We start from the raw sequence: 13,066 nt of genomic DNA, 5'->3' as shown, positions 1-13,066 counted from the left end.
AGGACTGCTGTATTCTTAAATTATTATTCTATTATATCCAGAGGCTAAAGGAAAACCATTTCTGATTAAATTAATCAAAATTTCCACAAAGCAATTTGCTGGAATACTCTTATTTTGGCAAACAATGGATATCCACAATAGAAAATTGTCCAATGATATAGATTTATGGGAATTCACATAAACAAAAAATTCTCAGTTTTTAAGATTAATTTCTCAACCCCACCTCCCAACGTAAGAACACTTTAAAAGCATCAAGAGCTATACTTCTCAAATCTATCTATCCTGCAAGATTTTCTGTTATTCAAACAATCTAAATTAGCAGTTTCTGACAAAGAAAATTTCAGTTTGCCAAGAGCCTCCTCCATTTTTAAAATGACAGTTTGTCAACTTCTTAGTAGCAGCAGCTCTGAAATTCAGCCATATAAACTAATTCAAATACTGGGAAACTTCCAAGCAAGGGGGAAAAAAAGGTTAAAAACACCTCAACAATGGCTGAAATACAAAAAGGTCTATTATATCTGTTATAGCCTGATGAGAGCTATAACAGATTCAAATAACAAAGGACAGACAACTCTTTTTCAACCAATCTGAAGAGTACAGGAATTCAAAACAAAAAGCTCACAAAAAATAGTATATGTTTAAGAAGAATTTGTATTCTGTTCAAAGTTTGTTTTTTAAATAAGTCACCAGAAGAAAAGAAATATAACTTCAAAGTATAAAACAAGAAATTTATATTTTTGAGAGGAAAGCAGTAAGGCAAACTATTTTGAATGTTTTTTGAATGTGTTCTGTATCTCTACATAAAACAAAGCTAGGGGAAAAAAAAAACAAATCAAATCAAACAAAAAAAAGCCACCCCACCTTTCCTCAGTGAGGTCACCTCACTAATCACAAACTTTTAGCACTAAAAAGAACAAAGAAAAGACAACCAACCAACCAAAAACAAACAAAAACATCAACCACTTAAGACAATAGAACTGCTGTTTCAAAGATTTTAAAAGTTTGCATCAACACTTCAATTCATCTTTTACTTATCACAGTATTATATAATCATTTCAACCAAATGAAAGTTAATCTTTTATTAACTTCTCTTTAATGCCGTAGAACTTTATGATCATTAAAAAAAAACTGGCACGTGAACTTACTAAGAGAGGGCATGGCACCTTTACGGGCCATGCTGGTACTGAAACAGCTGGCTTAGAAATAATACTAAACAACTAAAAGCTATCACAATTGGACCTGGCTGATATTTGGATGAGAGGCTTCCTGAGAATTGTAGGTTGAAAGACAGACAACACAATGCAATAGACAGCCAACCTTGGAATCAGGTAATTTTGCCTTTAATACACAGGGCTTGGGTGACCCTGGAGAAGTCACAACCCCTCAATCTATGGTTATCAGGCAACCCCCTTCTCACTTGGAGTTCCCTCTGCCAATGAAATCATTAAGTTTAGGGGGGAAAAAAAGGAAAAAAGCAATAATCCTACATGCCTTTGTATCAAGCACCAAGCTTTCAATTCAACAAACATCAGTTAAGTGGTTATGATGTGCATACCTGGTCAATTTCCTTTTAATTCCCACCCAATTCTGTTATTCCATCCTAACCTCTGAGTAAGTTGTAAGAATACCATTAAGAATAGGCAAAAAGTAATTACTGCCCCCAAAATAATTCCTTCCCTGATACTTTCTACTCCCTGATGCTCTTACTACTCTTTACCCCTCAGCAGCCCTTTGCCTGACAGGACAATATTAAAATATTGCAAATACCTGTGCCTTTAAAAAAAAAGTTACTCTTTTGGAGGAATGTCTATTTGAATGTTGGTGAGAAAAGAAATCTCTTTGCAACAGTGATGGTAAGAGATCAATCTTAAAACAGAGTTCATGCACAGCAAATAGCCAATTCAACAACGATCCATTAGGTACCTATAATGTACAAGGCACTGTGATACGTACTGGAGATATTTAAAAAAAAACCAAAAAACAGTTACTACCTCTGAAGAGCTTTCATCCTACTGGGTAGTATTATGTAGATCAGTACATAGTGATAAGTAAACACATGTAAAGTTGAGGAAGAGAAATGTCACCTCCTATGGGAAGCTTCTCTTGATTTCTCTCAAACCTAAGGGTCCTCAAAGGTGGGGTTAGGATGGGAGTTAGTCTGTCAAAGGCAGTAGATAAAATGTCAAGGTGAGAGAATGGCAGGAAAGCATCCTAATTTGGATATAAAGATGTTCAAAATCACTATCTATTAATTTGCTGCCAATTAAAAGACTAATGGAAATGATCTGTCACAGCAGCTAGTATTAGCATTTCAGAGGGGATAAATGACACTCACACTACATATGTATTTTTTCTCCTTTGTAGATCACACTTCACCCCACAGCTTTAACTATCACTTCTGTGATAGTTAACTTTAGATAGATAACAAACTTTAATCTTTTATCCCAAGCTCTAATCCTACACTTACTGTCACTGTTGGACATAAGTTCATTGTTACCCTTTCCCCTAATCTAGCATTCTTCCTGATGTTCCTATTTCTGATAAATGAACACCTCCCCACCACACTCCTGGACCCTCTCTTCTTCCTAACCACCCAATTTCTGTTGAGGGTAGCCCCATACTTCTAATCACAGAGGTTTGCAATCACAAAGTTATCTTCAGCTTCTCCCTCTTTCACACCTCCCATAGCTACTCAGATAGAAAGTCTTGTCCATTCTACCTGAATAAATACCCTGTCTCACATGTCTTTTTGTCTTCCCACAGAGCCACCACCCTAGCTGAGGACTTTTTCAGTCTCTTATTCTAGATTAGACTATCACAAAAGTTTCCTCAAGGGTCTCTCAACCTTCATTTTCTCCTTTCTCTAATTCATACTACACAGAGCTGCCACATTCCTAAACCACAGGTCTCACCATGTCATTTCCTTACTCAAGAAGGTCCACTATTTTCCAACTGGGATGGAATATAAGCTTTTTTGCCAGGCTTCTCAGGTTCTTTATATTCTGGCTGACTTTTGTAAGCTTACTCCGATTTCCTTTCTTCACAGGCTCTGTGTCTTAGTCAGAACTGGTCTGCCTGCTCCAAGTTCCCACGTGAGGCATCCCATCTCCCATCTTCATACCTTTCAACTGGCTCTTCCCTATCCCTGGAATGCACTTTCTCCTCATCCCTAACTTCCTTTAATGACACCGACTCCACAGATCTTTCCTAATCAGCTGATGGAAGTTACTTTATATGTAATATAATATAAATATTACATATATTAATATATGTATATAGTAACATATGGAATATTAAATATATTATTAATATATGCTGATCTGTGCTCATATTGCTTCAACCCAAAAGGATGCAAGTTTGATGAAGGCAAATAGCAATGCTTAGCCTGGCCATAGCTGGTGCTTAGTAAATACTTGCTGAATTTATCACTATTTTAATAGTCACCTAGAACAAAAACTCAAGTCATGCTCTTGGCAAACTGAAATTTTCTTTGTCAGAAACTGCTAATTTAGATTGTTTGAATAACAGAAAATCTTGCAGGATAGATAGATTTGAGGAGTACAGCTCTTGATGCTTTTAAAGTGTTCTTATGTTGGGAGACAGGGTTGAGAAATTAATCTTAAATAAATTTATGCAGAGATATAGGAAATCTCTATTTTATGTAAATCATAAGATAACAGATCTAGGACCTCAGTTCATCTAGTCCAACACCCTCATTTCACAGATGAGTAAACAGGTTCAGACAGGTGAAGTGACTCATCCACAATCACAGAGCCAGGATTATCAGCCTAGGAGAAGATAAACTTATGGATCACCTAGTCCAACCCCCGTATTTGACAGAAGTGGAAGCTAAAGCACAGAGAGAGGCTAAATGACATCTCAGAGAATACAGGAGGAATGAGAGTTGAGGAGGACTTTTAACCCAAGTTCTGACTCCCAATTCAAACACCGTTTTCCACTGTACTACACAGTAGCAAATTCCCTGTCACTGGAAGACATTTAAGTACAGACTAAATGACCATATGTTAGGGGTGGTATGCAATTCCTGCACACCGAAGGGTTAGAAGAGATGCTCTCTTAAATCCCTTCCAAAGCAGAATCTGTGAGTTTAGAAAGGCTCTCTCTGCATCTTCTCCTCCTCCTTCGTCCAGTCACCAATCCCTGCTGATTCTACTCTTCCTTTCCAATGTCTCTGAAATTTGTTATTTCCCTTCTATTCCCACTGCCAGCACTATTATAATAAACTTCTAAATAGCCTCCCTAATTTAACGTTTTTTTTCTTGTAATCCATCCTGCACTGTTGTGAGATTAATCTTTCTAGAGCACTTCTCAAAATATTTAAATTTGTATTTTACAGTGGGTTTAGAAAGTAGTAAAACGTCTATTATTCCATTTGATCCCCACAAATACCTCCAACAGCTGCATGCTGCCTCTCAAAGTCCAAAAGCTTTGGCCATCCTTGGTCCTGCCATGAGATAAGCAGGGCTTACCTGCCCTCATGTGCTCAACTTGTCTTGACCAGAATAAACTATGACTCAGGGTACTGAAAAAACCTTGAAGTTGTGCTTGCTAAATTGCTGTTACTGATCTTTGAGGAATCATAGTGAACAGGAGAGATGACACTGGACTAGAGATGGGTAACCTTGATAAGAGAGCTATGAGCCCTATGATAATTCTAAAATGGACTATTAAAGGGATGATTTGTGAGCACTCAGAAAGGAAAGAAGTGTTTACTAAGAGCCAGCGTGGCTTGATTAAGACAAAGTCATGTTAGACCTAAGCTCATTTCCCTTTTTGAGGGCTACAGATCAGGGGTGTCCTGTAGACACATATATGGATTTTAGCACCTAATAAGGAAATCTCTATTTTATGTAAATTATAAGATAACAGATCTAGGACCTTAGAGTTCATCTAGTCCAACACCCTCACAGGAGGTTCAGAGAGGTTAAGTGATTCATCCACAATCATAGAGTCAGGATTCAAACTAAGGTCCTATGAGTATCCTCAGCTCCAGTTGAGTATTCTTTCCATGACACCTGCCTGCTTCCATACAAACATACCATGAAATGTATGGACTGGATGATCATACACTTATGTAGGGAGTTCAAAAGGGATTAACTGACTAGACTCAAAGACTACTGGCTAACAGTTCCATATCAAACTGGAGGGAAAGCTCTAATGGCTTTGTCCTAGGGTCTATTCTGTTAAAAAACAAAATCAATGGCTTAGATGAAGGTGGCATGCTTATCAAAATGTTGGGAGGTACAAGGTTGGGAGAAATAGAATGGGTTTGAGATAACAGGCCTGGAATTTAAAAAAAAAATCTTCATAAGATGTGGTAGGTTCCAGTGAATAAGAAGAAATTTAATAAAAGAAAAAAAAAGGAGAAAAAAAAAAGAAAACACCCAACTATACAAGTACAGGAGAGATGTAAAATGGTTAGAAAAAAGTGAGTTTAAATGATTGAGGATTCTAGTGGAATGTAAGTTCCATGAATCAATTGTGTGATATAGTAAACAAAAAAATTAATCTCACCTAATACTAAATTAACAAAAATATAAATATCCAGGACAAGGGAGTATTATACTCTAACTCATACCACATCTGGAACGATGCAACCATTTTGAGTGCCATATCTTAAACTGCAATTCATCCAGAAGGGTGCTCAGGGAATTAAAGTAACTAGAAATCAAGCCACAGGATAAATCAGAGAAAGTGAGCATGTTTAGCCTATCAAAGAGAAACCTTGTTCACTTTGGAGGTGAGACAGAAGGAGAAAGAGATGGGCGTGCTAGCCGTCTTCAAATACTTAAAAGGATTGTTACATAGAAAAGAAGACTAGACTTATTCATTCTGCTTAGCTAGAAAGCATGTTCAACATAAGGAAAAGCTTCCTAGTAATTGAAGTTTCTAAAAAGACAATAGGCTACCTTGAGGAGTACTAAGATTCTGCCCCCTGGAGGTCATTCAAGGTCATCTGTTGGGGATCAAATAGACATATCAAAGTGTGGACCACCAATCCCTTTCAGGGGATTGGAAAAGTCAGAACTATTTTCATAATAATACTGAGAAGTTATTTGCCTGTTGAAATACTTTTCCATTTTCCAACCACACAGGTACATGAGGTCAGATTTTCTTCTTATACTTCAACCAAAATAACATTGCAATTGACTGAATAAAGAAATAGATGAACATCTAGTATTCTTCTCTTAAGCCAGACATTAACGACATTTCCAAAAATACATAAAACAAAGCAACTCTTCTCACTAAATGTATTTATTTTTATTTTTTATTTTTTAGTGAGGCGATTGGGGTTAAGTGACTTGCCCAAGGTCACACAGCTAGTACGTGTCAAGTGTTGGGTCTGAGGCCAGATTTGAACTCAGGTCCTCCTGACTTTAGGGCTGGTGCTCTACCCATTGCGCCACCTAACTGCCCCTCACTAAATTTATTTTTAAAGTTACTTTCATAAAAATATTATTTAGGTTAGCATGTAATAAGTTTATTATTTTTAAACAAATTAATAAATATCTTAAAATGTTATCAATTTCTGATAACACAAACATGGATAAAACCCACATAAACAAAAGCTCTTTGGAGTCCTCAAGAATTTTTAAGAGTATAAGGGGTCCTCAGACCAAAAAAATGAGAACCCTGATATAGTCTAAGTCTATGATTATCACATGCTGCCTTGTCTTATAATGATTTGTGTAAATGTCTTTTGTCCTATTAAACTACTTGAGAGGATGGAAATCTATATCTACCTTAGTTCTTCGTATGATCAGGGTGGCAAAGTAGAAAGAACACTAAATCAGATGGTCTAGGTTACTGATTCTGAACCTCTGTTTCATCATCTATAAAATGGTCAAAATACTTGTACCACCAACTTCATAGGGTTGTGAGAATCAAATGAGATAATAAAGCAATCAGGAAACATGAATTGCTATATGAAGTAAAGTACATTTGAAGAATGAATAATCTGCAAGTAAAGCATAACTGAAAAATAACTGTCTTGATAACCTAGGATAAAGGAGATTTAAATGCTACCAGAAGACTGACTTTAAGAGTGGAAGGAGAAGAAGAATCAAATTTAAGATGTATTCAATGGCCTATACCTATACCTTGAGGCCACATGTGACCCCTGGCCTATACTGACATATTCCTCAAATGCCAAAACATTAAAAATATTAAAAACTCAGAAATATATAGTAAGTGCTAAATAAAAGACAGAACAAATTAACAAGAGCAGCATAAAGGCAGTTTGATTTTTAACTTCTTATAAGTTAACCAAGGAAAAAGTTGAAAGGATTTTAATTGTAAACCTAAAGGCTTAAAATTTTGAAAATGCTTGTCAACATTACATTAGTAGTTAAAGCTATAAAGAATTGATTTTTAAATTTTTCCTGTCTTAGCAAAGTATTCTGTTAATTAAACCGTTCATTTGCGCTCACTCCGCACTGTCAATTTTACCTTTACAATATCTCGCTTCTTTGTCTCCTTGCCTCTCATACAGCCACCACCCTGATGCAGGCCCATCACTTCATGCCTGGACTACTGCAATAGCCTGCTAGTTGATCTCTATGCTTCAAAATCCATTCTGCATTCAGCTGTCAAAGTGATCTTCCCAAAAAGCACAGGTCTGAACCCAGTTCCTAGACCCCATTCCATACATTCTAGCAGATTCCTATTACTTCAAAGCTTATATATACAAATACTATTTGGCTTCAATAGCCCTTCATTACCTGGAGCCTACTTTTCCAATCTTCTTAAACCTTACTCATTCCTCACCATGTACTCTACAATTCAATGACACTAGTTTTCTTGCCATTCCTAAAACATTGATACTCCATTCCTCAATTCCAAGTATTTTTACTGGCTGTCTCTGATGCCTGGAACACAATGGCCTTCCTCATCTCTGCCTCCTAGCACCCCTAATTCCCTTCAAGTCTCAGCTAAAAGGCAACCTTCTACAAAAAGTCTTTCCTAATCCTCCTCCTTAATCTTTAGTGCCTTCCCACTGAAACTATCCCCAATTTATCATACAAACACACATACGTATTACATATACACGTAACACACATATTTACACATACATATATATATTATTTGTACACTGTTGTTTGTGTGTTGTCTCCCACGTTAGATAGTGAGTTCCTTGAAGGGTAAGGACAATTTTTTGCCCTTCTTTACCTCCCCAGTACTTAACAAAGTGCCCAGTTCACTACTGCTTAATAAATGCTTGTCAATTTGCTAATTTAGGAAATGGTGAACTGCTGTGTATATCAATGAATCATACTGGAATTCGTTCTCCATTTGCACTTTGGCTTATAAAGTTTGGAATATACTCAGGAAAAAAATTAGTATGTCCAAATATTTACTGGTAAGTAAGAATCATCTAGTTGATGACGTGAATCAGACGTTTTCTACCAAGAAGGAAATGTTCTTACCATGCCATGGTCAAACGTGAACACACCAACATCACGTCCATGATGAATGTGATTCCGTCTAATAATGGGGTTTCCATGATTTTTAACCCAAATCCCAGCTAAAGCATTATTGGAAATCTCATTATCTTCATATATCCCCTATAGCAAACAATCAGAAGTCAGCAAAAGTAGAACTTCTCCAAACATCAAAGAAAAAATTTTAGAATTAAAAAGTACCTGTGCGTGATCTGTTATATAAAGTCCAACATTCTCACAGTCGCTGATGTTGCAGTGCTTGATAGTGGGACACGCTCCTTGTCCACTAACACATACTGCAGAACCAACTGGAAGGAAAATAAAATCTGAAATAACTTACGCATATTTTACTAGCGCTGTGCTAAGAACTTACTTAATTTTACTCTCTTTTAAATTCATATTCTTCTCAAGTCCACAGTGACTCAACACTGAACCATGGGTTCTGAAAACTGATACCAAAAGAACGTAAACTCTAGCTGATTCTAACAAGTTTGAATGCTTGGTTCAATTCATTTCAACAAACATTGTTTAAAGCTATGCATACATAGGATGCTATATACAGGGAAGACATGTACCAAAATCAAAACAGTTTCAGGGTGGGGGGAAGGTAACATGGGGGTAGAAACCAGTAAGATGTGTGTGTTCTAGTAGGTCAGTTTGACTGAAATGAAGAATATGTAAAGGTGAATAAGATGTATAAAGACTGGAAAGGTAGACTAAAGCCATATTATGGGGTTTTAAATGTCAAGCGGATTTTGTCCTTCATCCTAGAGACATTCTAGTAAAACTGTCTTAGTAGAGGTGGGACAAAGATCCACAAGTCTATTGTTTAAGGAAAAGCCTACATAAATTCTGAGAGGCCTATCACTAGGTTAGTTGTGGAGTGACGAATATTTTGGTCACAGTCACTCTCAAAGACCATCTACTAATTTATCAATGAGTACTATGATCTACATAGGTGGTAAGATTATCAATAATGAATACATGGTACACCTCTTAATTTGAATTTGTGAAAAAATAATTTAAACAAGTTTTCTTATTCAAATGTGTATGTGAGTAAGAATACATACATACATACATACAGACATAAATATATGTTATAATACCCAGGCAACATCAAAATATGGAAGGAATACTAACCTGTACAGGTACTTCGAATAATACAGTGATCTATTATTGGGCTACAGTTCACTGTAATCTCTAAGCAGTGGTGGGCATTGTGGTGCTGAGCAGATTTATCATCAGGGTTAAACTGAAAAATATAAATTTTTTTCAAATAAACAAACACTGACTTAGTAATTTAAATATACATAGTTTTAATCTCAGGTCGCTTACCCTGATGGTCATATATCCAACATAAGCATCCTCAGAACCTTCCATAAAAACAAAAGTTGAATCTCTAGTGTTTTCGATTATGACTTTGTCTGCCACTTTTCCAGGTGCTATAAAGAGACACATTTTTAGAACAATACATTACTTTTACTGAACAGATTAAACAATGTCTAGCAGAAGAAAAAGTTTAAATCTAAAGGATAGTCTTGATGCCATACTATAAATCTAAGTAGTAACTCACATCTTTATAGTATTGCTTTTCAAGTTTTTACAAAATGCTTTCTTTGAAACTATCCTATGGCTGAGGTAGTAAAAGTATCATTTCTATTTTATAGAGGAGAAAACTGAGGTTTTGACTTGTTTGTGCCCAAATATCTAGCACATGGCTAAGCTGGAATTGAATTCAGGTCTCTTGAGTGTAAGTCTAGTGTTCTTTCCAGTAAACTCTGCTGCCCCTGATTAACAATAGTATTGGGAGTTGGTCCTAACACATAATATGTACCACATTACATTAGGCTTTATTATATCTAAAGTTTAAGAGACATGGGTCTTGGCATTATAGCGTTATAACAAGATTAACTATAATGGGATTCTACAAAGTATATTTAAAAATTAGTACCTGGTAGAGAATGATCACCACCAAAAATTTAATCAAATTTAAGGGGGAGGGAGGGAGAGACGGAGAGGGAAAGGGTGAGGGAAAGAGAGACAGAAGAGAGAGAGAGAGAAAGAAAGAGACAGAGAGAGAGAGTGTGTGTGTGTGAGAGAGAGAGAAAGAATGTGTATATAACTTTCAGGGGGTAGAGGAAAGAAGGGGAGATAAACAAGGAACTTCACTTAGATATCTGTATTTATTTGAAAAATGTCCTATGCTAATGTGAAAACATGTTTAATATGAATGTATATGTAGAGCCTATATCAGACTGCATGCCCTCTGGGGGGGGGATTTGGTACTCAAAATCTTATGGAAGTGAATGTTGAAAACTAAAAATAAATTAATTAATTTAAAAAAAAAAAAAAGAAAGAAAAATGTTCTATGTACTAATTTCCTGAAAAACCAGCAGAGGGAGTACATTCAGAAATTTAACAGAATGTTATGCTAATCTGTTGAATTAAATCTGTTCTTATAAAATTAAAAAAATATTCTGGCATTAGAACAAAACATCAGTTCAAAGCAAAATATAACTACCACTAAATTTCAAATTTATTAAAAGTACAGTAAAGAATAATCAACGCTTCCTAATATATGCATTAGGGAAGGAAATATACATGTTAATTTTCATGTTCTACCAGGAGGTAGGTAACTCCAGGTCATGTTGGGGAGGAGAGCAATCTATGTAATATTCTCACTTTAAAGGAAACATAGCCTTATAATTTCCAATTTAAAATTTTTTTTTTTGGTGAGGCAATCAGGGTTAAGTGACTTGCCCAGGGTCACACAGCTAGGAAGTGTCAAATCTGAGGCCAAATTTGAACTCAGGTCTTCCTGACTGCAGGGCTGGTGCTCTATCCACTGCACCACCTAGCCGCCCCAATACTGTTTTAAGTAAGAGTATTACTTCCTCTCTAAACCAGTCTCCTTGACTGTGTAGGATCCTCTGTCTCATATGGTAGAATATGAAGTTTTCTTTCCAAAAAATACTTCTGATCAACAATATATTGTTGCTACTTTAAGTGCATAATGTATCATTGTTGTTTTAGAAATTTTTGTTAATCTGAATTAAAATCGAGATGAAAATACATATCAAAATACCTGCACCAATCATGGTAATTGGAGATTCAATGTATATCCATTCATCAGTATATATACCAGAATGAACAAAGATAAGTCCATCAAAATGAGCTTCCTGTACTCCACCTAATGCATCTTCAATGGTGTCATAATACTAAAAGAAATTTGAAATAAAAGTATTTGTTACAAACTGTGGGGTTATTTTTGAAGCAATTATATAAAAATACGTATTATACATACTAGCATATTTTCTCTCCCTTTATATCTTGCTGGATTACTGTAGAAATGTTCAGCAAATCCTGGCTTTACATGTGCTCCTTTATACTAAAATGCAAAAAAAAAAAAAAGTATAAGAGAAAAAAAATTAATATACTTAAATGTATATGGTACTAAGACAAACATTTCATTTTTTAATTTAAAATCAGAACCATGGTATATTTGTATAAATCAACCTTAATTGAAACATTTTTTAAAATATATATTTCCACTCATTTACTGTATTTTTTAAAGAGGTAAGTTCTATAACATATATAGTATACCATTAATGTGAAAGCAATAATGAAAAATGTAAGAGACCATAAACTATCTTAGGCTAGCTAAGCATAAATTCTTGGAGGGAAAAAAGGTATTTCAAAAAATTCAAAATGCCATAGCATTTCCAGTTTTTTTAGATTCCTGATGATCTACGTGACAAAATATCTGTTGGCTGAAAAAAAAGATGTCTGCTAAATAATTTTTAATGTTAATAGGATACAATATTCTTTTTAGCAGAAATTTTATTTACAAATTATGCAGTGAGACAAGTACTTTCTATATTAAGTGAGGCTGCATACCAACTGCTGAAAGCTTTCTTTCCAAGGATTTGGATGTTCATATTCTTCTGGATTAATCTGGTAAAATTTTCCAGGTTCAGGATGCATCATAGGACGTGTATACTCAAATACCTCCATGTATAATCGTTTCCTGAAAGAGAAAAAAGTATTAAAAATAAAGAACAGCTACAATAATTATTTCAAATTACATATCAAAATTCAAACCCCAAAATTAATCCCTTTGAGTAATAAACAGAAAATAAGACTAAGAAAAGGCAGAGCATAGCAAAACTATTCTGGCTATTAACACAATCATTTACACGTTTGACAGTAGTGTGAAAGCTAGTGAAAACATCCAAATAACAACATAAAATAATATATTATTTTCTCACAGTTTAAATTTTCAATTTAGTACTTTTTAAAACAAAAAACATTCTGCAAATACACTCTCCCTGCCAGTTCAACCCATTACTAGTCTTACAGACCCTGAAGACACTTAACTGCAACTTAAGAATTACAGTTCTAGCACTGTATAGTCAGCCTTTTTTCTCTACTAATTATATAGTAAAAACTTATGTTAGTAAGCACAAATAGACCTGTCAATACTAGTACAATAACACTTCTTCAATATAAATATTTTATCCCTATTTCTCCTTTCTTCTTTAATATACTTATGATTCTATTATTTAAAGCAGTCAAAAAGATAAATCCATTCATTTTATTTCCAT

At 35.1% G+C, this 13,066-nt stretch overlaps 1 protein-coding gene across 2 annotated transcripts in view; it reads right to left on the bottom strand.

The window, feature by feature from the left end:
• FBXO11 (F-box protein 11) overlaps window positions 1–13,066 on the bottom strand; it is a 113,271-nt gene that overhangs the window by 17,941 nt on the left and 82,264 nt on the right. For both annotated transcript variants that reach the window (XM_027865067.1, XM_027865066.1), the window contains 7 exons: window positions 12,360–12,489; window positions 11,767–11,850; window positions 11,548–11,680; window positions 9,798–9,904; window positions 9,603–9,714; window positions 8,664–8,770; window positions 8,448–8,585 (listed from right to left, as the gene is read on the bottom strand). In XM_027865067.1, the coding sequence (XP_027720868.1) occupies window positions 8,448–8,585; window positions 8,664–8,770; window positions 9,603–9,714; window positions 9,798–9,904; window positions 11,548–11,680; window positions 11,767–11,850; window positions 12,360–12,489 (811 nt within the window). The remainder of the gene's footprint in view (window positions 1–8,447; window positions 8,586–8,663; window positions 8,771–9,602; window positions 9,715–9,797; window positions 9,905–11,547; window positions 11,681–11,766; window positions 11,851–12,359; window positions 12,490–13,066) is intronic.

The sequence above is a fragment of the Vombatus ursinus genome, unplaced genomic scaffold, assembly GCF_900497805.2.
Source record: "Vombatus ursinus unplaced genomic scaffold, bare-nosed wombat genome assembly UNPS02014778.1, whole genome shotgun sequence".
In the NCBI taxonomy this organism is placed as follows: Eukaryota; Metazoa; Chordata; class Mammalia; order Diprotodontia; family Vombatidae; genus Vombatus; species Vombatus ursinus.
Note: the sequence above shows the minus strand (reverse complement) of the source record. Positions and strands in the feature narration are given on the sequence as shown.